The 27,297-nt window shown below is 38.0% G+C and overlaps 5 protein-coding genes across 9 annotated transcripts; 2 read left to right on the top strand and 3 right to left on the bottom strand.

Annotated features, from left to right (window-relative positions):
• Nucleotides 1-944: 944 nt before the first annotated feature.
• Nucleotides 945-2,153, bottom strand: LOC115770131 (alpha-ketoglutarate-dependent dioxygenase alkB homolog 7, mitochondrial). Of its 3 annotated transcripts, XM_030715270.1 has the most exons (4): nt 2,036-2,147; nt 1,733-1,923; nt 1,509-1,676; nt 947-1,445 (listed from the first exon to the last, which is right to left on the bottom strand). In XM_030715270.1, exons 1-4 carry the CDS (start codon nt 2,094-2,096, stop codon nt 1,125-1,127), a joined length of 741 nt encoding a protein of 246 aa, XP_030571130.1. In that variant the 5' UTR covers nt 2,097-2,147; the 3' UTR covers nt 947-1,124. The 3 variants fall into 3 exon arrangements, with proteins under 3 accessions (XP_030571128.1, XP_030571131.1, XP_030571130.1); XM_030715268.1 differs by having other exon boundaries at nt 945-1,676; nt 2,036-2,153; XM_030715271.1 differs by having other exon boundaries at nt 946-1,676; nt 1,733-1,943; nt 2,036-2,105.
• Nucleotides 2,154-3,068: 915 nt separating this feature from the next.
• Nucleotides 3,069-4,467, bottom strand: LOC115770176. The gene is made up of 3 exons (XM_030715336.1): nt 4,195-4,467; nt 4,098-4,133; nt 3,069-4,033 (listed from the first exon to the last, which is right to left on the bottom strand). The coding sequence occupies exons 1-3, from the start codon at nt 4,405-4,407 to the stop codon at nt 3,371-3,373; spliced, it is 912 nt and encodes a 303-aa protein (XP_030571196.1). The 5' UTR covers nt 4,408-4,467; the 3' UTR covers nt 3,069-3,370.
• Nucleotides 4,468-5,366: 899 nt separating this feature from the next.
• Nucleotides 5,367-7,160, bottom strand: LOC115770130. 2 transcript variants are annotated; one of them, XM_030715266.1, is made up of 2 exons: nt 6,911-7,160; nt 5,367-6,615 (listed from the first exon to the last, which is right to left on the bottom strand). In XM_030715266.1, the coding sequence occupies exons 1-2, from the start codon at nt 7,040-7,042 to the stop codon at nt 5,704-5,706; spliced, it is 1,044 nt and encodes a 347-aa protein (XP_030571126.1). In that variant the 5' UTR covers nt 7,043-7,160; the 3' UTR covers nt 5,367-5,703. The 2 variants fall into 2 exon arrangements, with proteins under 2 accessions (XP_030571126.1, XP_030571127.1); XM_030715267.1 differs by having other exon boundaries at nt 5,368-6,637; nt 6,911-6,975.
• Nucleotides 7,161-9,200: 2,040 nt separating this feature from the next.
• On the top strand, nt 9,201-10,844 carry LOC115770238. Its single transcript, XM_030715442.1, has 2 exons — nt 9,201-9,724; nt 9,842-10,844. The coding sequence occupies exon 2, from the start codon at nt 9,856-9,858 to the stop codon at nt 10,801-10,803; it is 948 nt and encodes a 315-aa protein (XP_030571302.1). The 5' UTR covers nt 9,201-9,724; nt 9,842-9,855; the 3' UTR covers nt 10,804-10,844.
• Nucleotides 10,845-12,798: 1,954 nt separating this feature from the next.
• LOC115770453 (sodium- and chloride-dependent GABA transporter 1) lies at nt 12,799-18,139 on the top strand. Of its 2 annotated transcripts, none has more exons than XM_030715731.1 (12): nt 12,799-12,842; nt 13,147-13,366; nt 14,195-14,459; nt 14,524-14,625; nt 14,679-14,859; nt 15,058-15,325; nt 15,387-15,490; nt 15,554-15,678; nt 15,792-16,036; nt 16,121-16,324; nt 16,409-16,576; nt 17,221-18,139. In XM_030715731.1, exons 2-12 carry the CDS (start codon nt 13,220-13,222, stop codon nt 17,317-17,319), a joined length of 1,908 nt encoding a protein of 635 aa, XP_030571591.1. In that variant the 5' UTR covers nt 12,799-12,842; nt 13,147-13,219; the 3' UTR covers nt 17,320-18,139. The 2 variants fall into 2 exon arrangements, with proteins under 2 accessions (XP_030571591.1, XP_030571592.1); XM_030715732.1 differs by having other exon boundaries at nt 12,842-12,900.
• Nucleotides 18,140-27,297: the final 9,158 nt, after the last annotated feature.

The following is a 27,297-nucleotide window of genomic DNA, read 5'->3' as shown; positions in this document are numbered from 1 at the left end:
GGATATTCGAGGAGCACTAAATGTTGATGGGCTTTTTATTGACTCACCTGCAGCTGGCCGCTGTTGGCTCAGGTGTATTTATTTCAATTCTGTTTTTTATTCTAAAGCATTTGTACAAAGTACTTTGATTTAGAGAAAGGAAAGATATACATCAAGGACCATTGTACATAGAAAATAATGTCCTGTTTTGAGTTAGATTCTAGTTTAGGTTTAGTTGCAGTAACTTAAGCTAGCTTACCCTCGTTTTTATCAGACCATAACGGATCTATTGTGACTCATCCAGGCATAAATCTGCAAAGCTAGATCTGACAGATCCAAAAGTTTCTGGATAATAAATCCAATTTAGCAGTCAGAAGATGTGCAGAAGATATGTATGCCCCTTTTCGACTTCCTTATACCAGTATCATCTGCAGAAGACGTATCTAAGGGTCCAGCGTTAAGAGAGCCGAAAAGCCAGTGTGCCATAATCTGTTATCTGTTTAACTCGCAGTCTAATTAACAGTTATGTGGATGGCGTTTCAAAAGTAACAGCGTAAGAGAACACAAGAGCGAGCTTTCAACGCCCACAACAGCCCACTGTACACAGAGAGAGAGCGTCAGGCTGAAGGATGTGAAGCGTTGTTTTCTTCGCCTTCCATCATATATAGTACATGTATCATAAACAATGCTCGTGACCAGAAGGAACTCACAGCTGAGTTGGCTGAATATTAATGGCATCATTTGCAAATCGTCATGTCCTGTTATTGGGTAATGTTGAGGCGCCGAAAGTGGTGCTTACAAGGATATTGACGCAGGGATTTGTTTTGGAATCCTTTGTGCAAACACGCTGAAGGAAAAACAATACAATAACAAGGCAAGTGAATTCTGTTTCATATTTCTGACTTTCGTGTCTAATCTAATGTGCAGTCTTAGATGAAAGCATAATATTATAAATTAGATTTCAGCTGTATTGATTGTTTCTCCATTTAATAGCAAAATGTACCGGAATATCGGAACTAAAGTAACAAACCGAAACATAATAAATGTTATCACAATATAAACAATTGTAAATTGTATAAAATAAAGCGTTTGCTTTAAAATGTCAACGATATAATTTTAACCAGTATTCATTTTATTTTTATACTTTAAGGTTCATTGCGGCAAATGATGGAGATACGACGCGTTTTCTTTACGGGATTGCCAAGAAACTGGGAATGCTCGTTTCCCAGAATTTCATGTGTAAAATTGTACCGCGCCGTGTGGCTCATTATGTAAAGCGAGCGGCGTGGCAAAAGCAGATCCGCATAGAAGTTGTTCTCTAGCAATGCCTCCGGCTGCTGGCGATACGAGGTATCTTCGGTGCTAGCATTGGAGCTGTTTTGCTGATACTTTTCGGCGTCAGCACGCACCAGACGCATGACGCTGTCGCTGAGCAAACTGATCCCCGAAATGGTGTTTCCGCAGTACTGTGGAAGCAGGCAAGCATCAGTTATTTGACAAGAATTAAACTCTAGGCTCGACAGACTCACGCGGGTGCTGTCTACATGGGGCTTGATGACGCCGTCAGGCGCTAGATCCAGAATGTGCACGTAGGGCATAATTTCGCCATTGAAGGCCACCTGACGCACGCGCTCCAGGAGCTCCCGGTTCTTGGGATACCATTTTTTGCGCTCAGTCTCCCTAAAGCCATGTATGGCCTGCAGGAAACTCAGTTATGCTTGCATCGGCTAAAGGCTGCGTGCCCGGTACTCACATCGTCCCAGTGGTCAAACTCGTAGCGTAGCCGGCTCATATACGGTTCGATTTCCTCATGCAGCTGTTTCTCCTCTGCCTCGCTGATGAAGTCCGGCACAATACGCATGTGCTGCTCAAAGTCTCTTCGCTCCGTTGGCGGCCAGACCCCATGGAAACATGTCAAGCTGGTGCTGTTCTTATTTGCTGCGACTACGTTGAAGCAAAAAAGCCTTTGAAGTTTTCATAATAATGCGACAGCGTTTTTCACTTTGATACATGTAAACACAATTCATTTGCTTATAACTGGGAAAACAATACATACCTGCGCGGTGACAACGTCGCAGAATTTGTCTAATTAATGTGCCTCGATATGAAATAACCATTATAGTCCGTAGTCTGGTCGACAAAGTCCTGGCCACAGCTGTTTCGGTTATTCAATAACAGATAAGATTCGGCACTTACCCAACCCTGGCGCCATGCGCGCACAAATTTGTTTAGTTATCGGTATCGGTTATCGGTATTTGAAAATAAACGACTAGGTACGTTACCTTTAAACACAATTAGACCTTGTATATTGCTTAAGTTTTAATTAATTATCTATGACTACTGGTGCGGGGCCAATTTCACAACAAAATTCAGCTCAATCTATTTTATTGGATTACCATTTACGGCTACGGATTTTACCTGCCACAAAATTAAAAGGGTTGCGAACGCAAACAAACAATTTGTAACGCAATATAAAAGGGACGACGGTTGTTTGTGGGATAAAGGAGGGGGAAGGGGTTGTAAAAATAGCCGCACAGCAATTCAGCGGAATGTTGCTTGGTATTTTTCGAGCAATTTGACGACCCGGCCGCAAGCTGATTACATCAATGCAAATGTAAAGGGCGTTGGCGGCACGAGTTGTATCAGATTGAGACCCTCCTCTCTTCCCGCGGAGTCTATTCTTTTACATTAAATGGGAACAGCATTTTTCGTTGGGTCTACAATAAAAAACCCTCAGCTCTCGACTGTGTATCTCTCGTATTGTTCATCTGTGCCAACGTGCGTTGGTGTGTAAATGATAAATGAGCGACACCGTCGCCCGTACGTTCCACGGTTCCGGCACCTAAAGCAACACCATCAACGGGCTATTAGGCGCTATTGTCCCTTAACGTTGTTTTGTTTCCCCCGTGTGTTGGTCTTTGTCAACTAAAAAGCTCTGTTCTTCTGACTTTTTTATGTGTTTCTGTGCATTTTCAGAAACTTCCGGTTAACATTTAGGTATCGAACTTAAGTTCGCACGTTGTAGACAAAATTGTATTTGTTAGTTATTTTTATGTGGTTGATTCACACATTCTTTATTTAAACAATAATTTTTGGCTACATTCATAGCCTTTTTTATACAACTAATCTAGATATTATATAAAAATATTTGTAAAGGAAGGCTAAACTATAGTATTTAAAGCAAAACTATGGCTTGGGTCAAGTTTTAAAAGGTTTTCTCTTTCATGTAGCTATTAAACATGTTAGACTGCAGGTTTATCTGCAGATTGTTGGCGGTTTAACTTCAATTTTATAAAACTTAATTGGATTTCATACTACGTTGACCTATAGGAACTTAAGTAACGTATGATACACGAGCACAACATCCATATTGTTATTGTAGGGTCGGCATCTAATTTTGTGTAAGCCTTGGATTTCGTTTTTGATTCAGCGCCCGGGACAAAAGCATGCGCTTGTGCTCCAGCTGTGTGCAGAGGCCGAAGGATTGCAAGAACGACTCCTTTGGACTTGCCGGTTTGGCATCGCAGTTTACCTGCTTGTTAAGACGGGCTCGCTTCAGCGCCGCCTGCAAATGAAGGCGACTGGCATTTACCGCATCGGTCTTACTGGCAGCCTCAGAGGCTGGCGCAGCAGGCTTTGTGGCTTGTTTGGCGGGCGCTTTTGTCACAGCAGCGTCTGCGTCCGGAATTGGTTTCTTTTTTGGCGCCGCCGATTTGATGGGTTTAGGGTTTTCGTCTTTGGTCCTTAACGAAGCTTTTGTCTTTGGCTCTGTGCTGACGGTAAAGTACTTGCGTAGCAACTGACTTTCTGTGGGACGCTCTGCCACCGAATGGGGCTTAAATGGCAAAAGGCTGCTACAGACGAGAGGAACCACGGCTTCGCTGACCATTTCATTGATCAAATTGCCATTGGGTTGCAGCTGTTGCTCCGTAAAGGGTAGACAAAAGTGGTAAATGTCCTCTTCCAGCCGAATCAGCAAATATTTGCACTCTGCATTGATTTCGTGGAGAACCTCTTCTATCTCAAGCAGATAGTTGTTCTTGGTCTCCGGGTCCTGAGCGTGTACAATACGGAAAGAAATTAAACCAAATAACTGATAGATGGTGGCAATAACTTACTGCATCTGGTTGCTCGGCAAAAACATTTGTGATTGTCTGCAAGAGTCGGTAAGAACGTTAATTAATGAAAGCCCAGTTAACAATAAGCGGTACATACCTGATGGACAGCCAAATAATTTTTCAAAGCGCGCTGACAATAGATAATGTCGTCGAGCAGGTTTGATGGTATCTTGTAAAATTGTTTTAGATAATACTGGAAGAAGCTATGCGCACTGTGCATCGAATTGGCCTTACGCATTTTGATCAGGAATGCTGTGATTATCTCATGACGCTCCTTAACGGAAAAGTCGTTAAAGTTTATAGATTCCATTTTTCAACAAATATAAATTGACGCATCAATGTTCGTGTGTTTTGATTATGTTTTGATGCTTGTTTGCCGCTTATTTTTACGCAGGGGTGATCATATCCTATCGATTAATCGATATTTTAAAGATATCGTTGCTTAACTATGCTACACAAATCTTATAAGTTTTCGATACGTTCACCAGCACTATTAAAACTAAATTGCTGCTGTTTCCGATAAGTAATCGATCATGCGCGCCTTATTTGAAATAATAATCTGCTACTTAGCATCAAAATTCTCTATATCGTATGAAAATTGTTTTTAATTCTTAAATGTATTGTAATTAAACTTTTTAAATAATTTCTACCAATAGAAGTAAAAGCGACATCCCATAAATATACTGAAAGCTAAGATGTCGAAATCATTTGTAATCATTTTTATGGTTTTCCTTTCTAAATGCCTTGGGCATAGGAAACTTGGCACTTGTTGTTTAAAATTTTGTTCGGTCCCTTGCCGTTTATCAAATATGCATTTTGTTTTCTTTGGATGCTTTTTAGATATTCTTTATGAAATCCTGCGCAACTTAAAGGCTTTTTAGCGCCGGCACATACTAGAGCGCAAAACTTTGCCAAGCGACGCAGTGACCGCAAAAGGGTCTAACCAATTCCACTTCCTCCTGACTAGACACACCATAATCTCTAAGGGGCTTTGTCGTCGCCACAGCAACAAAACTCGAAGAAAAGCTTAAACCACACAAAACCACAAACAACAAACTTAAATCTTACAATAAACTCTGCCCTCTAAGTCGAAATGGCGAACAATCAAGCAAACTTAAAGCTCCGACTGCAAACTCATATCTTGCCCAAGATTGCTCACTTTTTTCTCACCCAAAAGGGTGAATTTAATCCGCGCATTCATTCACAGTCCATCAGTCAGTTTTATATATATATATATATATTTTTTTTTTGCAGATTTTAATTGGGTTTAAGTTTATACATATATACTTGAAGATTTTTAAGATACAGAAGAAGTGATTAAACTTAAGATATTAGAAAGATTGGTACCAGAATAAGTTTAAGGCAATCTTTTAAACACAGAAAAGTATTGTTTTAGCTTTACAAGAGTGAATAAAATGATGTTTGTTATTAAAATAGATTGTATCCAGAATAACTCCAGAATAAGACAAGGGAAACAAATGATCAATCCGGTTTCAAGATTGTTGTCATACTTTACAGTGTGTGATATGACAAGACTTAAAGGATTTAAAGGATGTTTCCCTTCAATTTTATTTTTCACGCATCGGTTACTCAGAAATTGTTGCCTTCACTTTTTGGCGGGGTTTCCAAGCTGTCCGTGAAAGCGTGCTGCACATTTCATTTGATGTTTCCGTATCTTGCCCCTGTTGTTAGTCAAAAGATAGCTCGGCGGTTCCATGTCCATGTTCAGGTTAAACGACATTATCTGTGAAACGAGATTGTCAACCTCTTCGTTGTCCACACGGATGGGGCGATTAATTGCGCTGTTGCTGGACTGTACGAACTTGTTGCATATTTTAAACTTGGCCATGTCAAGCTCCTTTCCCTGGAATTTGTACATCTTAATGGTCTTCTTGATAATGGAGGTTCGCATTTGAAAATCGGACACCGTCTTTATAAGCACCGCGACCGCAATGTCACAGCGACTGTGCTCCAGGTAGTATCCATCCGTTTGGCAGCTACTAATGATGGCCATCAACAGTTCAGGCAGCGGTTGGCCCAAAGCTGCTGCCAGCTTCGGCATGTCCTCCTTGGCAAAAACGGCGCCGGCCAACGGAGTGAGCACAATCTCTTGGCGCTTCACGAGATGCGGCATCATTTGGCAATACTTCGCCACCGCCAACAGGCTGGCCTGCTTGAAGGTGAGCTCCAGAATGCCATTCACCACCAAGGGCTGCTGCTGCGGCGGTGGCTTTGTCGCATTCATCGTTATGATCACTTTGTTCTTTAGCGACTTGCCCTGCTCGTCTTGGGTTTCCAGCGTCAACTTCCATAGCTCGTTTTTGCCCTGTCTCTTGGCCAGCTTGACCTGCTTGCTGCACTCGAAGATCACCTGCTCGGCAAAACGGCGACTCACTGTGGCATTTGCATAGCTCGGCTCGTCGCAGAAGTCCGGACAAATCTCAGTGAATGTTTCGATTAGCTTTTGAAAATCGAAAATGTACTTTGGTGTCTTATTTTCGGTCATCCTTTTGGGATTCTGCAAAGAAAACCATATAAAGCTAATAGCATTTATTTAGGACTATTGTCGTAGGTCGTTTTAATCAGAAATATTTTCGAGCAACAGTTACGGATATTGATAACACTTTAAATCAGCAACAGAGCAGATGCCCTGTACTCAGCGTAGAAATTACAAGCGCTTGGACTATATTTTACACATAAACACACACACACACACATTATTATTTTTTAAAATTTTTGGGGAATTCCCTTATTGTGTTGTGTGCATAGTATATTAGAAAATAATAAAAAAAAACAATAGAATGGGCACTAACCGACAAATATTCCGATGTTTCCGCTGCTGCGTATGGTTCGAGACTGAAGATTGCCCGATCGAAGTACGCGGCATAAATAAAAATCGACGTTTGAGCGATGAGAGATGAGAGCTGAAAGCCGATACGTTTCATGTGTATATATGTACATATAAGTATATATAACTTATAAGTATATGAATCATGGACCAAAAAAGTGCAGTGGATGCAATTGAGAATGTTGATAAGTAAAGAAGAGAAGAAAACGTTTCTCGCTTCAATAAAAATATATGTAAGCGATTTTTTATATTGACAGCTGCCTTCAATTTTTGCAAACAGGGCTGCAAAATGCAATTGTCAAAACAAATAAATAAAAATCGTGCAACAATGTAAATAAATATGGACACTTCCAAAGATAATATGTATAAAGTATCTATATGATGATTCCATTTAATATCGATATTGATCAATTTTCAAATACGTAGAAAACTCTATATATGTTGTATCAATTCCATGTGTGTATCAACAGAGCTGAAGAAAAAAAAAAATAATTTATAGAGACACACAATTTGGAAATTTTTGCTTTACCCTACTTAGATAAATTCTCATTTATTCTCAGGCCTAGCTCCACACATACCCAAAATCGATAAGAGTTGACTTTTAGCGTTTGCTTTTTTCTTTCTGCATGTCCCTAACAAGAGCGCAATTTTCATAGTGTGGAAAGATAAATAAGCAAAAAAAATTAAAGCTTAACTCTAAACAAAAGTCAAAATGTAAGAATGTTTTCCTAAATTGGAATAAACTGGTGCGATGAAATATGCAGAGCTTAAGGCATAGTGTCTCAACATGTGAAGCCTAAATACCATTTAGTATATAAGTAAGCAGATTGAATGGAAATAGTTAAGGATTTTATGTCCGTTGGGTCGGCTCGGCCTCTAAAAAGACTCAAAGTGGCTGCTAGTGAACCATTTGCATATGCGTGGGTGGCATTTTTGTTATTGACTCGCAGGGCCCTGAGTTGTTATCAATTTGCATATGAAATGCTTGTCGCATATCCGTTGTATTGATATATCGCAATGTCAAAGGAGGAGAGAAAAAAAAGCACAACCGAGTAGAAAAGCGAAATAGCAACGACAACAAAGGGCATAACACAATGCAAAATGCAGAGCAGAGCAGAGCAGAGCAGAGCAGGGTATATCGCCAGCTGACAAGTGACACTTTTTCAAATTGAATTTTTCATTGGCCCCCAAACGAAACGGGAGGCGACGGAAATTCAACAACCGGTGACCAGGCAAGTGCTCACGATTGAGTTATGGCTGTGTATGTGGTCCGGGTTATGCTACATATTGGAGCTAGCCGAGGGTTAGCTGTCAGCCCGATCTTTTTGATTGTTATGGAATATCGTATTGAACATATAAATTTTGAGAAATTATTACTAAATCAACATCAAACTGTGCATTTCTTATACATACAGGTGCTCAAATTATACTAGACTCAAATGTGCAATGGAGCCGGACTATAATGTCATATTGTTGCCAATTATATCGGCAGTTATGTTGTCTTACAATCGACCTGTAAGCTTGGATGAAATCGCCGATGGAGTCATGATATTGCTCAAATCGCAACGTGAAAAACACAGCACTCCTCTTTCTTCCAGTCTGGAGGGCACCTCCAATTCTAGCTACGCAAGGATTACACCTGCTAGGAAGAGAAATTGAAGCTGCCCTGCCGTTGGAATGACAAAAGGAAATATAATTAATGAATTCACTAATTGACCCCTCTCTAGCATTATCTAAAAACAAGAAGTTATTCGGCCACCAAATTGCAGGCATATAACAAATAAACCAATAAAACAACCTAAGCCACACTTGTTTTACGACAAGAAAAACGTCCACTTTTTGTGTGGTTAAAACAAATTGGCCCAAATTGGTCAGATGACTTGTTAAATGGTGCAGTTAAATGAAGATATACGTAAAGCAGCATAAGCTCTTCCCTTGATCAAGTTGAAAGTATATATATTCCCTATCAGTTGGTCTGTCCCTATTCAAACTAGTTTTAAAATTTGTATAGTTTCCCTATCCTATACTTTTAAGAAGTTGAAAATTAAGTTTTGAATTAAGCTCAGCAATTATGAACTTCATATCTGCAAAGCCCTAAGCTACAACAAGGGTTTTTAGCCAAGGGTATACAATCTTCGGCGTGCCGTAGGTATACGTTCTTGTTTTTATTAATTTCTTAGAAGACAATCAATTACTCCATGAAAATGTTAGCAAATTATATATTCAATCTTCAAATATAATGCCGCCTCATATCTAGAATGCATTTCCCCTTGAGTACGGTAAAGGGATAAAGCACATTCGCCGCGTATTTCGCAGCTTGCGGCGTGCGTGCTTTGATATGAATAGAAAAGATCTTGTATAAGAAACGCTTAATTTCCCAATATATTTTGACCAAAAGCGGATTTCATTAGCTATATATATCATTTAGCTCTGTAGAAAGAATTGCTTGATAAATCAGTAGGGATAAATATTTAGTTTGAAAAAAATCCGCCTTTCTCTATGCATATCGATGCATATACATATATATGCATTTATAGACGAATGATATTTAAGGTTCACTGCTCTTTTAAATCTATCTCTCAATTAATTTAATAATGTTTAAGATAAAAACTGGCTCGGTATTGTTGATTATTAACATACAAAATATAGCTGAGCTCGAATTAAAATTGCTTTCTTTGTCTTTCTGAGCGGCTCAGCACATTTGAACCAAGTGATCGAGCGAAAAGAAATAGTCGAGCATTGGACACGAGAAGTGAGAGATCGATTTTATTTTCAGCGGGTGAGTATATTTTTCTGTGGCGGCTAAATGTAAACAAAAATATGGCATGTATGTGTATGCGCATGTTTATATGAATATACTTATGAATATTGTTGCTTTTACCCTCTTGTATTTCAGTGCGCAGTAAAATAATGGCTGGCGGCTTCGACTTCAACAAACTATGTAAGACTTTTAGCGAGATTTGTCCCGACTTCAATCAATCGGATCAAGCGGCCACATCGCAGAGCTTGGACTTTGCCAACAAAGTACTATTCGACCTTGGGCCCAAAATGCGGCACATCAAGCAGAGCGGCACGGCGCAGATGTGGCGCCTCATCTTCAGCGGGAACACAAGCGTCTTCATTTACACTTACACCTTTAGGAGCCCGATCAACGTTAATCCGCATCTGCAGGACAAGAAGCTTTACCTAACTCTGAAACAGGCTGGCCTGTTGGCCGCCAGCAAACTATGCTCCCAGCTGGCCAATTTTTATGATCCACGTGACAAGATACTGCTGACACCTTTGGCGCGCGCCGTGTTTCTGCCCCAAAACATTCCCAAAATTGCCGCCGATCTGACTACGGTACTCGGACGCAGAGTGGACAGCAATGAGGTGGTCAAGGCAATCATCTGCAGCTGCCAGACGGACGGCTTCCACCTGCAGCACAGTCAGTGTCACGTTGCCCTTGTGGCCATTGAGGTAACCGTGTCTGTACTCGCCCAACGCCAGAAATTGCGTGAGAAAACAATCCGGCTCTACGCTAAGCACGGCAAATCTTACAATGCTGACCTTTACAAAATATACGCGCAGCACTCTAAGCTGAGCAGTAGACCACCAGATACTCAGCTGCTCGAGCCCAGCACATCCGAGGAGGAGAGCAAAGGTCAGTCCAAGATTAAGAGCATAGATACCGTTCTGCGCAGTATTGCAAGAACTGTCGATGATCCTCTAAGCGGTGGCACCCTGGACATGAAGTTTGTCTCACCTCCAGTTTCCTTTAGCGAAATCGAGCGGAGTCTACCGACGCCCACCGACATACGCGTCGAGGCTACTAATTTGGAGAGCATCAGACACAGACAAACTACCACTGACCATTGAGGACTTATTTGAAAGTGAATTGAATTAAATATAACAGAATATATTCAAGATATTTTGCTCAACAATAAATAACGTAAATAACAAATATTTGTCAATTCGGAATGTCTAAGGACTCCAGTCAGGCAGTCAGTCAGTCAGTAAATCAGATAGTCCAGCAGTTAGTCAGTTCGTCAGTCAGTCAGTCACTCAGTCAGTTAGTCAGTTAGTTAGTCAGTCAGTCAGTCAGTCAATCAACTAGGCAGTCAGTCAGTTAAGACAAATCGTTTTTTATATAGAGATCAACTGGTTACAGGGTATGAACCAGTTGAGAGCCCTTAGCCGCAGCAGTCTTTTTTTATTTAATATTTAGTTGTAAGTGTTTAATGAAATTCGGAAGTGAGCCTGTTAGCAACAATATTATGCATTTCCGAGCGCACATGTTGATATTCTGGCACTTAGCAATTGAATTTGTATGTATGTCATAAAACAACGTTCGTAGGCATACGATTAAATAAATTTATCTATTTATGTTGAAGTAATGCGTTCAGAGCAATATGCGTTGTGCCCCCATTCAATACAATTAGGTTATATATAAAGGAGAGAACGTTGACTTAGCAACCGAAATGGTTAGAGTTTAATCTTTAAAGTTGAACTACCCTTTGTAAACAATAATATTAATAAGATTTTCTGAAAGTTTCGATCTCATTCATGATAAAGTACCAGAGTTTGATACCCTTTGCAAGGGTATAAAAATATATATTTGATGACCGATTTCCGACCGAACATGTGCAGCTAAAACGAGATGTGTGTGTGTGTGTGGGGGCAGTAGTTAAATTTTAAATAAATCAAATGTCCGTATTGTAAAAAGAATTTGCTCTAAAAACATGAAAATTTATGGGGTGCACACACACAAAGATTAAACGATAGACATAATTTATAATAAGTATAATTTCATGCACAGGATAAGTTCAAAACTTACCTAGTTATTAGTTTTTTTGAGATCTATAAAATTTATCATTTTGAGAAGAGAATATCATAAAATCCACATTTGTTGGAGTCGGAAATATTTAATTTTCCTAAAGCCCTGTAAAGTCTACATATGCCTTGGAGATTTTCCTTAAATTTATCCAGAAAAAATGGTCTAAATATTGTAAGGTTAAAATTGGAATCTCTTAGGAAAAGTCTAGATTTCTTTGTTTAATTTTACTATAACTATTCAAATGTTAATTTTAATAAATACATTTTGATGATATATAAAAGATTTACGTAAAACAGGCCCAAGGGACTTGAACAACAAAATGAATAATAAATATGAATATTAAATATTTTTCAACTATTGCTTAAATTTGTGTACAGATAATTTAAAATGTCTGTTAGGTTCGAAGTTGCAAAAGGAATATTTTAAAATAGTCGCAGTAAATTTAATATAACCCATCGTGAATTTTAAATAGACATGACTTTTCTATATAGAATAACATTTCATATTGTGTTTTTAGCATTCTTTTTAATGCGCAAAAGTAATAAATATGAAAGTAAAATAAATAAGAAACAAATAAAATATGCCAAGGCATATATGTATATAAATGTATGTCTGTCGATTTCATTCTCTACATGGCAATACAACATTTAACGTTATATGAAACATTTTCAATTTTAAAGAATAAAGAATAACAACAGAAATGGTTTTTGTTACCCTCTCGGCAAGTACATATGTAAATTTCATATGAAGTGTAAGCAAGTGATCAGAGTGTTAGTTAGTTGGATAGGGTGAGCGCAATTGGGATCGTTCTGATTTCATGTGTAGATGTGCGGCCCGCGTTTTCTATGTTTGGTAGCCATTGGCCGCGGTCAGAACCCTCTCAGTAAATCATTATTAAATTAAATTGTATGTAAAAATGACAGGCAGCCTGCCTTCGCATAAGCACCGCTTAAATTGCTGGCATATCTGCTTTAATAGGCATAAACTTGGGTCTTGTTCATGAATGCTTCCAATGGCCTAAGCTCGGAGACCGAGAGAGATTCAGTTGGAAGTTAGCAAGTGACCCGTTTGGGTGTCGTGGGTGCGTGAAAATACCATACGTTTTACTGTGAAGCTTATGTAATAAATAAATATATATGGTACATCTTCTATATGTGCATCAGACACATTTATGTATTATATATTTGAGAGGGAAAATTGAATTATAATATCCTTTTTCAAGCTTTTCAATGTTTTCCAATGGGATTGACTAAAAAATATATATTATAAAACTTATTTTCAAATATAAAAAAAAATTGTGTTTATATAAACTTAATTTTCGGAGTTAACTGCTTATTATTACACGCGATAATATTTATTGATCTATTTCCGCCATGTGTTGCCAGGTCTAAATTAGTAAACATAGGATACTCGTAAAGCAAGCATCGAAGTACAAATAGAGGAAAGAAAGTTGAAGAAATGTCCAGTAATTGTGGCAACGATGGGGACGGAGGAGAACGACAAAAGCACGATCCCATCGAAATGGGCAAGCTATTGTGCCCAAAAGACTTACCCATATCAGGACAACCAGCATCGGACACAACAGCTACATCCACAAGCCATCAGGTAAGGATTGCTGAAATAACTTAAATACATTTTAGTTTTGGGGGAATCTGTATAAATGGTATGTGGTAAAGGGTAATTATTTATGAACAATCCGATTAGGTTATAAAATATGTGAGTCTTATGTCTTAGAGTTTTAGATTTGTTGATGCCAAAAATGCAAAAATTTGTATGAAACCTCGAACGGACAACGCCGCGTAACACCAGCTACACAGAACACATGCCACACAAAGGCAAAGGCCACCAGCTGCGCACATTTGAGAGCAAACGCAATGATTTTTCCCTCAGCCTTGTACATGGAAAAGTAATTTCTTTATAACGTTCTGTGCTCATTGTCTGCTCATTATATCATATTCAGGGCACAATTATGGCATTTAAATAAGAGGTTTTCTGCTACTTGTGTGGGATTTATCAACAAAATTAAATAAACTAGCTCTGCGAAAAGCATACGAAAGACTTGACACAGATTTGAAGAAATTTCAGCTTGGCGGATTCAACGACTTTCAGATACGAAAGCAAGCTAGTAAATAGATTTTTTGTAGAAGTTTCTTTATTTTATGCAAACATTTAAAGCACCTGAAGCATCTGAAGAACAATGTTAGGATCTGAACTTGAACCAAAACAATTCTTTCAGTTTGGAGCCTTAGTATGAGATGCGAGTCCCACACTTTACCAATTGCGTTTGTCAACTTATATTTCATATAAAAACTTTAAGCTGAAAACATATTTTGTTTTTCAATATATCCTATCGAAAGCCAGCATAAATTTATCAACACCAAGTATATTAAAAATTAATATATTTCTTTTTTATTTTTATTAAATTATTTGCAGCTAACCAAAATTATCCTGCCAGAGCGTGGAAGTTGGAGTTCAAAATTGGATTTTATATTGTCTGTAGTGGGGCTTGCGATCGGCTTAGGAAATGTTTGGCGGTTTCCCTACTTGTGCTACAAGAATGGAGGCGGCGCGTTTATTCTTCCATATATTTTGACACTCTTCTTGGCTGGAATTCCGATGTTTTTTATGGAGCTGGCGCTAGGTCAAATGTTGACTATCGGCGGCTTGGGCGTCTTCAAAATCGCTCCAATTTTCAAAGGTAAGTATATCAGGAAATAATTGGAAATGTAAACAAACTGTTCTCTGCATTATTTTCATGAAAGGAATTGGATATGCTGCTGCCGTCATGTCTTGTTGGATGAATGTTTACTATATTGTGATTCTGGCCTGGGCAGTATTTTACTTCTTCATGTCAATGCGAGCGGGTAAGTTTTTCAATCCATTCCAATGTAAATATAGTTACTTATTTCAATTACAGATGTACCTTGGCGTACGTGTAACAACTGGTGGAACACCATCAACTGTGTCAATCAGTATGAGAGGAAGAATCTGCATTGTTGGGATAAAATGATAAATGGAACAGCAAGCAAGGTTTGCTCAGTGGCAGCCGCAAATATTTCGTCAACAGAGCTTACGGATCCAGTTAAAGAATTTTGGGAGTAAGTTAATAAAAACTATTATAACTTTTTTTAAGTCCCCTACGGCTGAAAAAAATCAATAGCTAACATATAAACTAATGAAAGATTAATTTGTGTAAATATCTGATCTCTTGGTGACAACTAGTTCAATTAGTCATATTTCAACTGAGTTCTTATATGATTTATTAGCTAATAAGATAATCATTTTAATTTTTACAGGCGGCGGGCATTGCAAATATCCTCTGGCATCGATGAAATAGGCAACATTCGCTGGGAGCTAGCGGGCACTTTGCTACTTGTTTGGATACTTTGCTATTTTTGCATCTGGAAAGGAGTTAAATGGACCGGAAAAGTCGTCTATTTCACGGCACTCTTTCCCTATGTTCTACTAACAGTTTTATTGATTCGTGGCATTACCCTGCCTGGTGCCCTCGAGGGTATCAAGTTTTATATTATTCCCAACTTTTCGAAACTTTCTCATTCCGAGGTATGTACTCGAACTATGTCTGAAATTTGTGTAAAATCTTACAAGCAAGTGAATTTAAAAGGTTTGGATCGATGCCGTAACGCAAATTTTCTTTTCGTATGGATTGGGTCTTGGAACTTTGGTGGCGCTTGGAAGTTACAATAAATTCACCAACAATGTGTACAAGTGGGTTCATCTTTGTTTTAAGAAGTGGTATTTGTGTAACAATTGCAAATGATTTAATTTCAGGGATGCGTTAATTGTGTGCACAGTTAACTCCAGTACAAGTATGTTTGCCGGATTTGTAATATTCTCGGTGATTGGATTCATGGCTCACGAGCAACAAAGGCCTGTGGCAGAAGTGGCAGCATCAGGTTCGTATAACTCTTTAAATGTTGATGTAGCCGAGTCAGACACAAAATATACTCTGATTATAGAAAATATCAAAAGTTTTACCATATTAATATAAGTACTTTATTTTGAACAGGTCCTGGCTTAGCGTTTCTTGTATATCCGTCGGCAGTGTTGCAGCTTCCCGGATCTCCGATGTGGTCATGTCTCTTCTTTTTCATGCTTCTTCTTATAGGCTTAGATTCACAGTTCTGTACAATGGAAGGCTTTATCACAGCTATAATCGACGAGTGGCCACAATTACTCCGGAAACGCAAGGAAATCTTTATAGCCATCGTTTGCATGTTAAGCTACTTAGTTGGCTTAACTTGCATAACACAAGTAAGTCAATTACAGTATCTTTATCAACTAAATCAATAAGCCCTTCTCTATCTGCTCGCATTTTAATAACTTTTATACTTTCAGGGTGGCATGTATATCTTCCAAATACTTGATTCCTACGCGGTTAGTGGCTTTTGCTTACTTTGGCTTATATTCTTCGAGTGTGTTTCCATATCCTGGTGCTATGGAGTTGATCGGTTCTACGATGGTATCAAAGACATGATTGGATATTACCCCACGGTATGGTGGAAGTTTTGCTGGTGTGTCACGACACCCGCAATATGTTTGGTAAGTGCTGAGTAGATGGCAACTATTATGCTCGAATTAAGTCTTGGAATTTTTAAATAATGTGTTTCATTGATTTGTCCGCAGGGAGTGTTCTTCTTCAATATAGTGCAATGGACGCCTATTAAATATCTGGACTACAGTTATCCATGGTGGGCCCATGCGTTCGGTTGGTTTACGGCATTGTCTTCGATGCTCTATATTCCAGCATATATGTTTTGGTTGTGGAAACGGACGCCAGGAGACTTATGCGAGGTAGGAGTTATATTTATTTCAAGACACGTTTCTAATAATTGCTGGCTGTACTCTGTTGCCGATTGCTCTAAAATATATTTAATTATTGGTGAAATGTCGTTCCTTCCTTGAAACAACTGCCCTTTTGTACTCCCACCCGTTGACACCTAGACGTCATTGAATATAACAGTTGTCAGCTTTCTTGTTTAATCAGCCTGATTAGTCCAACAGATTGTTCACATATGCCTTATTACGGCTTTCTACCCTTATAACTTTGTTCGTGCATTAAAGCCTGCGGAGTTTTCTATGAAGGGAGAAAAAAAGAGGACTTTTCTTCTATGATAACTATATTAGAAAATCAGAATCTGATCTGTTGGCAAATTTCTTTGTAATTGGCATAATATATACTAGCCTACTTGCAGAGTATCGAAAATGGTCATTTTCCATAGTCGTAGCTTGTAGCAGGGTTGAGGTTTCAAAAATATATATTTTTTTAATTTGAAAAAATATTTTTACTTATCGTAGAGTTTTAAGCTGCAAAGCTGAACTCAAGAGGTTAGTTATGCCATCGAAAAATATGCTTATGGTATAAGAAAAGAGTATTAAGAGGCTTGGCATGCTTTGGTATTGTTCTATGCTAAAATAATTGTCTATAAATATTACAGAAAATACGTTCGATTGTTCGAATTGATGAGGACATTACGCGGTTACGTGAAAAAATGCAGCGCGAAGCATATGCTAAGGAAATTGAGTTTAATTCATAATAGGATTAAAAACATTATCCATAAAGTACTCGCCAATTTTATAAATAATTTAATATGCAATATTTTATATATTTTGATGCAGCTGTAGTTGTAGAGTTCTAATTAAGTAAGATTCTGTTTTTGCTTTAAAAACAACAGCACGAACATTTCAACGTTTATGAACAATTCATGTTTGTTACCTTGCGATACTTTGAATTTCATGAACTCTTAATGTTGAAATATTTTAATTTAATATAGGGTAGTTTTCTGAATGTAAACTATTGTAGAGAATGTGTTTTGAAGCAACTAATTAATAACAATAACAAACGCAATGCAATCAAAATTTCATCGATTGATATAATGTTAGTATTGTGACTAATGATTTGTATCAATTGGGTAATTTTTGCGAATTCTATAATATTTTTTCTAATGCTCAGCGTTGCCTATACTTACAAACATAATTATATAGATGTTATGTACTATTTGTACAATTGTACGTCAGTGGCTTACTATAATTTATTAATTAATATAGTTTTAAATTAATTATACAAATTAGAAATTACTTAGTAATAATATGCCCCATATATTTTAATGTTATAATATACTAGATATCCATAATACAAATACATTGCTCTTCGATATAAAGCTTTATGCAAAAAAAGAATACAAAATAACAGAAAAACACACACAGAAACATGAATGAAAATGTTTTACCACGTTGATTATGTACATAAGAATACATATGAATATACAAAGTATTTGCGGGAATTAGTTGTATTCACTGTTTAAATGTTAAGACGTTAATTGCTTGTGTCAATTAGAGTTATTTCTTATTATTTAATCAAGATAAATAAATGTTACTATTCTATTGCTGTTTGTTGTTCTATACATTTTTTATTATATTTAAATGTTTATTAATTTATTAATTAACTTGATAACGACAAATAGCTATGTCACAGCTTTGTATATAACTAAATGTTTTTAATCTTTTGTATTGTTTTTCAACATATCTTCATCGAAGTCTAAAATGAATTGGGTTTTCTGCTGTTAACGAAGGGCTCATTAACCTTGAACCTCTTATATGGGTCTTTTATGATAATCTGAGAATTGATTTCCATAAGAGCACACTTATATGGATAGGTTCAAGAAATGTGTCATAAATATCTGTAAAGAATTAAAAGTTATTTAATCTTCACGGCTATTAATGTGTACATAGCTTACATCTTTTTCTATGCAGCAAATAACTTGGCAATTAAATTTTAAAGTGTATTGTGGTGTGAAATCGTTGCTGCTGCATCAAGATAAGGTTTTTACTCAACAAAAAAAGTTATAGGGCTATAAAGAAAAATGTAAAGGCCTAGTAAACTGTTTACGCACATCCTTTTTTCGTCGGCACCATAACCAATAATAAGAAAGATGCGAACACAAAAGTCTGGCCACCAAAGCAACATGTGCCACGACAAAGTAACACAAAAGATAAACCTGTGTTGTGAATGGTCGACACAAATATGGGTAAAGAATGTTAAAGTTCAGGGGAACAAAGCAAATTGGTGGCAACAGCGAAAATTCGTATCAGTAAATGTTATTCAGAAGCCTGCCGTCATTTTACGATATGAAGGACACCAGTACACGAAGGCTTATGGCGTCAATTGCGCCATTTGAAAGTTTTGACACTGACAGCTCATCTGTTGTTGCCCGACGGAGTCTGTTAATACAGTGTGCAAAGCTCCTCCATGATCTGTCAGTGGATGTCCCTCTAAAGTCAGCCATTGTTTTCGTATGTTGTGTATTCTGTATTGTGATGGAATATTATTGATTTGTAACACATTTTGTTTTACCTTTAAACAATAGCTAAACCTAGTCTAGAGAGAGTATATGTGAGATATAAAAACGTCTTTTTGAAAGGTGTGTCGTAACTATATCCGATACCCCTCTTCATTCCATCGGAGAGTTAGCCCGGACCCACTGGTGAACAACGTAGAACCAAAACGTGAATGGAATGCGTGAGCTCGGAGTCTAAACGTCGGGCTGACGAACGAAAAGTCGCAGGCTAAAATTCAGCAGCAGTTGTTCTAGACTCAAATATATTCAATATCATAATCATACATTTTGTGACACGTTGACAATCTGTTGCCATACTTGAACAAGTTCATACAGCTGCAACAATAAGTACCATTAGACTTAAGGTACCAATCAAAAGCTCATGAAACAGACTAATGCAACAATTTGCAAGGTTTTATAATTAGTTTTCTGTTACGCAAGTTACGGAGAAATATAGTAACTCCGAAAATAGTTGGAAAATAGAATCAATCGAATAATCAGCATATCATACGCTTCCACTCAAACTATTTGAAATTATTTAAAGATGTCTGCAAGTAAGGAAAACTGCAGTGTTTCCGAGAGGTAAAATTACCAAGTTCTTACTCGCAGACACCTCTGCACCATTACCAAAAGATGTTAAAGGCTCCACATCTAAATGAGTCCCTGGAGCGTATTTTTGGCTAACATATAGCCTTCAATAAAGTGCCCAACAATTATATGTTACAGTTACACAATTTTGTTGCTAGTTTTTCCAGGAATGTACCTGTAATGTCGGCCTATTGTGCTGTCATTTGCAGAAATTTAATTGATTTGTGCTCGCCTGCGTCCTCGTTTCCGTGACTTGCTTTAGGTTTGCCCCATAATTAAGATAAACACAAATGGGAGAAGAAAACAAAAAGTGCGCAGCATCGAATTTTACCTGGTCTCCTGTGATTTGGGGTGGTTCTCGTTGCCTTAGTCCTCGACAAATCGACAAATTCCCTTTAATTGTAATTTGTGTTCCACTTATTGTTGACGATGCTGCCATTAATGACTCTGTATTGTGGACATTTTAATAATTAAAACGTACTTAATCGCAGTCATTCGGGGTCAGATAAATGATTGCCGCCATCAAATGTTCAACCTAATCAAACTATATAAGAATATAGGAAGATATTTTCTTCCTTCGATATTAAGTACATGTTGCTCAATGAAACCTAATATTTATAAATAACTAAATACATTAACCACAAAAATTGAACTAACCTCAACATTATTTTTGTAATTTAAATTGCAAAAAAATTACATCAAATACCAAGGAATCAAAAGAAATATGTTAAGCAGAGGTGTGCATGTGAGAATTTTAATTAATTATTTTCCTCGTGAAGTCTCTATTTACTTAAAGAAACCCAATGCCAATATCTACGTTTAAACTTCTTACGTACCTTGTTCGCTCAAGTGTGTATCAATAAATAAATACACACAAATACATGCTCCAAAGTACAAACCTAATCGTAACTAAAGCTTTCTGTGTATCTTAAAGATTCTCGTGTTCGATTTCTGTATTGCTGCCGTACAAAATAAAACATTCGATGAGTCGAGGGCTTTTCTCGGAATACGCCTACGATAGAAAGCTGTACATTCTTGAGTAAACTAATTTTCTAAAAAATAATATAAACGTGCTTAGGGCTTAGAAGAATGCGTTTTATTGAAAAATATATTTGAAATTGGGAAAGGTACTATCATTTGCCAACTTTTGGTGTATATCTCTCATTGAGTTGTATGCAATTCCACGTTTCGCCTGGTATCTGATAAAGGCACGTGTCTCTCTAAACTCATAAATTGTGCCCATCGCTCGCTGTGCAGAAACCAGGCCAACACAGAACACTCGGTCGGCCAGATTGCAAACACTTGAGAGTCAAAAACCGCCGAGAAAACGTATGAATATTTTACGTGAACGATTTGGCACTGAGAATAACGAACAAAAGGAAGTTGCCTACATTGTGTTGTATCCTGAAACTTCTTCCAATAAATACCCTTGAAAAAACATTGTGGCCTTCCATTGTTGGTCGTAAGCATAGACCTCAAAGTATATTTAGTGTATCGATTTTGAATTTATTAAAATATATTTGGAAAGGTAGCTGAAAAGCGAAAGAAAGTTATTTGGTATATAAATGAATCATTTCGTAATGAATATACGCTGCATCAAAAGTTCCTAACTATTGTTTTAGGAATATTTTATCTAAGTCATAGTCATTTTCGAGGTTGTTGCCTGCGACCGAAGGAAACATAAGAGTGCAGAATTATTTTTACCCAAATTATCCACAAAATATGCAAAAGCGGAAAATAAATTTCACCCAGGGAGAAGTGGAGTTTACAAAATATTCAGTTTGCTTCAGACCGAAGGCAAAGGACGAAGAAGCATGAAACGTGCCATGGAGCGTGTGAGCAACTATGTCAGCACGTACGCATATCCGTCATGTGCGAAGAATGAGGAACGAGGAGTTCCGAGCAATTGGTAAAAAATCGAATTGAAAATATTTTTTTAAGGGCATCCAGAGGCCCTCAAGTCGACTCCGATTTGCCACAACAAAGAATAAAACAAACCGGAAGTGTAAGCAATGAGAACTGAAAACGAATGAGGAGCGAAAACGTCGAAGTGGTCATGCATGAACAGTAAATGAAGAAGCTGTCGGTCTCTGTCTGTGTGTGCGTGTGTGTGTGTGTGTGTCAGTTTCCGGCGGATGTGTCGCGAGTGCGCCAACGCGCGTACTGCGCTTTTCAACTAGAAAAACAAATTAAGTGGCTTTCATGCGAATGAATTTTTGACTTAAAGCAGCCATCTCCGGCCGCGGCATCTATGCCTTCTTCTATCCCGCTGCAATGTACGATATGCTCGCCCATGGCGCTTTGAAAATTGGAAAACTCCAAGTAATCGAACGAAGAATAATATTTGGCTCTGTGTATACCCCTTGTTCACAGTTTATAAGGACTCATAAAGTTGGTTTAAATTCGAGAGCAAAGACAAACAATATTTAAATTAGATTTACTTTTTCAAATCATCATCCCTTACGCCATTCTACATTAACTTAAATTTAAAATTTAACTGAGATCGACGGGACCATGACTAGATTACACAAAAACAATATGCCATACATACATTATCAATGGGTACAGGGAAATCAAAAGAAATTGGCCATTAGATATTAATTTCTTCATGCAGAAGATATGCGTTTGCTTAAAGATAGAAAGAAAATTTAACATTCCCTTCGATTTCCTAGCTAATAACATCTTCACTTTATTAAAATTACATTTTTAACATTCTTAGGGGAATGTATTTTCGTATTCTTCATGTTAGAGGCACAATTGAATTAATTAAAAACATTACGTACCACTCACACGAACAGATACATATATGCATATGGCTGTTGATGTAGAGGTGTGCGAGCACACCTTTGATTCGTGCTAGGAGCATTCGTGTTGGCTTTCGCACATTCTGTAGTACGTGTTTTCTGAAAAACATATATATACATGTATATATATATACATATGCACATGTGTAATTCATCTTTAATATTTTCCTTATGCATATTTGCCAGGACCTGACAGTCCGTGAGCTCTGCATTCAGTGCGTGGTTGTGGATCTAGGCTCCGGGGCTGCCGGCCGAGCAGTGCAAATGTTATTTCGTTTAACTCGAATATGCCATTATACACATCACATACACATATAGTACATATGTGTTGGTATGGAGTCATAGAGTTTGTAACTTTTATGATTGCTGCTGATGCCGTTTTCCCTGCTGCTGCACGCGTTACAGTCTTTCAACAAGCGCCATCGGCTAGATTGTCATATTGCACAAGATAACGACCTGGCAGATGGACAAACCGACAGCTAGACAGCTACATGCATATCCCTTTTCATATATGTCGATGACGACGCTGTACCTGGCCGTGCCGTACCGTGCGTACCTGGCCAAGTGTCTCCTTTGGGGCGGCTGCCATTTATGGAGGAAAGCGTGCGCGCTGCAGCTTCTGCTCTTGCTCGTTTTTACATCTTCCGCTGAGCAGAGCATCCTCTGAGCTGCCGATGTGTACTCAACAGCAAATGCATTTTGCAAGTGCAACTGGCAGCAGCGGTAACAACAAAAACTTGTTGATTGTCGTTCAGCTGCAACTCCGCCCCAAAGCAACCAAACAAAGCTAAAGTAAGTTAAGTGCGAATGCATTTTAGCTGAATTTATGCTTCTTTAAAGAGCAGCATTTCAGGTAAATTAACAGAAACACGCCAGAATGTCAAATGCGGCAACTTCACAAGTGTCCTCTTCTAAGCCCACTCTTGAGCTTGACAGCATGGAAATTGGTTCTGTACTCATATGTGTACATGACCATAGATAGTATGTCTATCAGAGTGTTTCGATGGGAGTGAAGTGGCCAAGTGTGAAATAGCATTGGTATAGAACTTCTGTCTCTTCTGTCATATAAACAAGCCTAACAAGTGTCGATTGTTATTGCTGATAGTACGTTTCAGACAGCTCAGGAAATTATGTGGATATTTTGTGATTTAAAACATTGTGATTTTGTGCTTTACTGCGCTGTCATTGAAAACACAAAAACTCATGTAGAAATGCCTGCACAGCAAAAACGATTTTGTATATGGGCCCTGACACACCTATAAACAATAATACACAATGCTTTACTGAATTGCATTTTAACGTTTACTGTCTGTTATTTGATTTACATCGTTGTGTTCCCGCATTAGAAATTTCGATCCTTTGCCATTTGCATCCGTAAAAAAATTACGAGCTAACAAAACGAAATTTATTCAAATATTTTAGCCTGTGCCGCTTTCCATTGTGTTGGATAAAATATAAAATATATTATATAGAATTTAACTTTTAGTAAACTCTATTCAGGGAAGAAGAGTATATTGGTTGTGTACAATGTTCAAGGTTTCGAGCTTCGAATAATGAAGAAACCATTTTTCGAATGTAGCTCTGAACAGAGTATTGCGGCGTCGGCTGTATCCTCTTAACGCACTTAACTTTTGTTGTTAATGAGAATCATATTGGGAAAAAGCACGCATAAAGTCCTATACAAATAACTAATTAATGGGGCTTTAGTATAACTACACCTTGGGTGCGCAAGAGCGCTTAATTACAAATGTGTTTGCCAACCTTATAGAAGCCATATTCCATGGTCAAATATGCGTGCCAAAATGACCAGCAGCAAGGCTAAATCAATATCATGTTGTAGGCAGACACAACGCTTAAAACCAGATGCAGAAACGCCTTGAATTATGTGCGGGCTCCTTGTGGTGCTCATTTGTGTTCCGCCAAATACTCGTAAACAATTCGCAGCTAAACAGGCCTGTCCCCTCCAGCCGCCATATTGTGCAAGCATTGTGCAAGCATAAGCATTCGGCATAAGCACAAGCACAAGTATATGTAAATACGAACTACAGTGCGCACTGCTATGACAAAAGCCAACAATTCGGGACACTCTTAAAACTGATGCTAGTGAAAAGACAATGCCGCAGTAAGTGGATCAGCATAATCACTTTATAGCCTTAAGGACAAGCTGCACTGCATGAGGAATAACCGGACAAGTATATAATTTGAGACTCCAATAGTTTTTAATCAAATATTGTTATATCCGAGGATAGTTATAATTTAATGAATATAGACTTGGTCACGATGTATAATCATTTAGGATAATCCCATAATTGACTGCTGTTTGCTATGTAAATACAGGGAATTGGAACCTCCAGCGCTTCTTCATTGTCAGTCCATCACCCTTTAACGAGCGTGTGTGTAATATTGTGGGTGGTGTGTGTAGTGTATGGTGTATGGGTGTGTCGGCGTGTGAGGAAGGAAAGACAACAACTCTCGGCAGGAGCACTGATTTGCAATGTCCTGTGGCTAGGGCAATAGACAATTTTGCAAATTTCCTAATTGCACTTGGTTTGGCTTGCTCGGGCTGAAAATGATGTCGTTCGGCTTACCACACTGCCAACAATTTTGGGCTAAATGTCAATTGATGTAGTCGAGGGAGGGGGTGCTAGGACGTGCTGCATCACTTTGAGGGCCAATTTGATTTTGGACTTGTGTGCATTTGTAATGACTGTCCTTGTGGCTTGAAAGTTAGTGCAGCGTCGATGCTAAGAACGAGAAGAATGTAAGGCAAAGCATCTTACATATATATATATTTTTTTATTCAATACTTTTTTTGAGGTCTTAAGCATAATTCTATTGCTACGAAGCCAGTAAAAATATTAAAAATTTTTCAACTAACTTCCGATTGAATAATCGTGGAGAACATGGAACTGCTCAAAAGTAGGCAATGCAATTTTTCAAATGAGTAAAATGCTGATTTAATCTGGCAACTAGCTAAAACAGGTCCAAAGTGTGGTATATATTACGATTCAAGAGTGCCTTAAACAAAATATTTAAGACAGCATGCTTTGTAAAAGTTTTGTTAAATTTACTGCACAAGTCAAAAAAGTATATGGTCCAGCTAAATGTGCCGTTGAAACTAATTCATATCTAATACTTTGGTTATGGTAATGTGTGTTTACCCACATACATATTCAAAAACATAATTCATACGACATTCGAATACGTAATTTATGGACGTGAGCCTGCATATCGTTTAAGAGCTTATATCTGCCAGACAGAATTTACTTGTGTGGTCGCTTTGTTGACTTAGAGGCTTGTCACGTTTTGCAGTCCCAACGAAAATTCAATGTTGGTGACAGGGCCAAACACGACACTCCACCTTTTCATTCGGTGAAAATTGCAATTACAAGGGCCATGCCCGTATTTGAATTTTGAATAACGAGCCTGTTCAATGCTATCAACATCCGTGCTTAGTCTCCCATTGCGTTACTGTACGGCATGGAGCCACATGGGCCAAACGTAATACTACTTAGAGCTCTGACATTTGCAAAATTTCAAAGCACACAATTTTCACGATGCCTACGCATTAAATTAACGTAATCTTCTCTTCTATTCTAACTACAATTATGGGCATTTAATTTGCTAGTTTTATATAGGATGCTGTCGACAATGGGAACCCTTATTGGGAAGCACTTCTTGCCTTGCATCTCTGGAGCAGTTCATAGAATATTTAAAGCCTTTGGGCGAAAATTCGAAATTGATTATTTAAAAATGTTATCATCTCTTGAATAATTGTTAGTTATTGACTGGTCAACATTATAACTGAATCAACAAACCATAATGAACCGGCAGGCTGAAGTGTAGCTTTCAGAATAAACTGCAGAGATTTATGATGACGGCGCTCAAATGAAACGGATGGGAGGGATGCGGTGCATGTCAAATTATCAACAACAACAAGCGTGGCAAGGACAATTCGTACAACATTTTAGTCATTATAAATGTCATCAAGCATTATTTTTTCCATCAACTTGCGCCAGCTCTTCTGGCAAAATGTTTATGGCTTTTTTGGCGCATGCTGGGCATAGAGGGGTGCATGAGGGATCGGATGGGCAGCTCAAACTACTTGACAATGGGCATTATGATGAAACTTGAACACAATGTGCCATAGGGAAAGGCATTTTTAATGAAATAAAATTAAGCGGGAAATTGAAACCGGACAGCGTGTTAATGAGAAAGCTATGTAACGGCGGCCCTGGCGTTAACGAGTGTCTACACTTGGGAGTGGGCGGTATCTGGTATCGCTTAATTAAGAACTTGTCGTAAAGCTGAAGCAAATAACATGTTATTAATTTTAATGGCAGCTGTAATCATAAGCGAAGGTAGTTTAATGACCGCGCCTTGCACCTGACATTAAAATGTATTATCAAAAATTAACTAACTAATGCATAAGATAAGTTAAATGATTTTCTCCATCTTCATAAAAAAACCCTGTATGTTCTGACTAGTTGAATTTGGGCAATCACTGACTGGTGCATCAACGCAGAGTCTAAATTCATTCCACAAGTGTGAAAAACTGGTGGATATAGTATCAGATGGATGGTCGGCAAGGTGGCCTTTCAACAAAATTAATACGGTGACAAATATGTGACTCCAACATTTTCTTGTCATCCGTTAGACTTAAAGTTAATTTTCAAATATAAGCTATATAAGCTATATTAGCTATCCATAATCTTAAGCAAACTTGTTCTGCGTATGTTGCAAAAGAGCCATCATTTCAAATGGATTGGGTTGGCGCGTTCTGCCT

The sequence above is a fragment of the Drosophila novamexicana genome, unplaced genomic scaffold (genome assembly GCF_003285875.2).
Source record: "Drosophila novamexicana strain 15010-1031.04,08,12 unplaced genomic scaffold, DnovRS2.1 tig00004555-arrow-pilon, whole genome shotgun sequence".
Classification (NCBI taxonomy): Eukaryota; Metazoa; Arthropoda; class Insecta; order Diptera; family Drosophilidae; genus Drosophila; species Drosophila novamexicana.
This window is presented reverse-complemented; position numbering and strand designations above follow the sequence as displayed.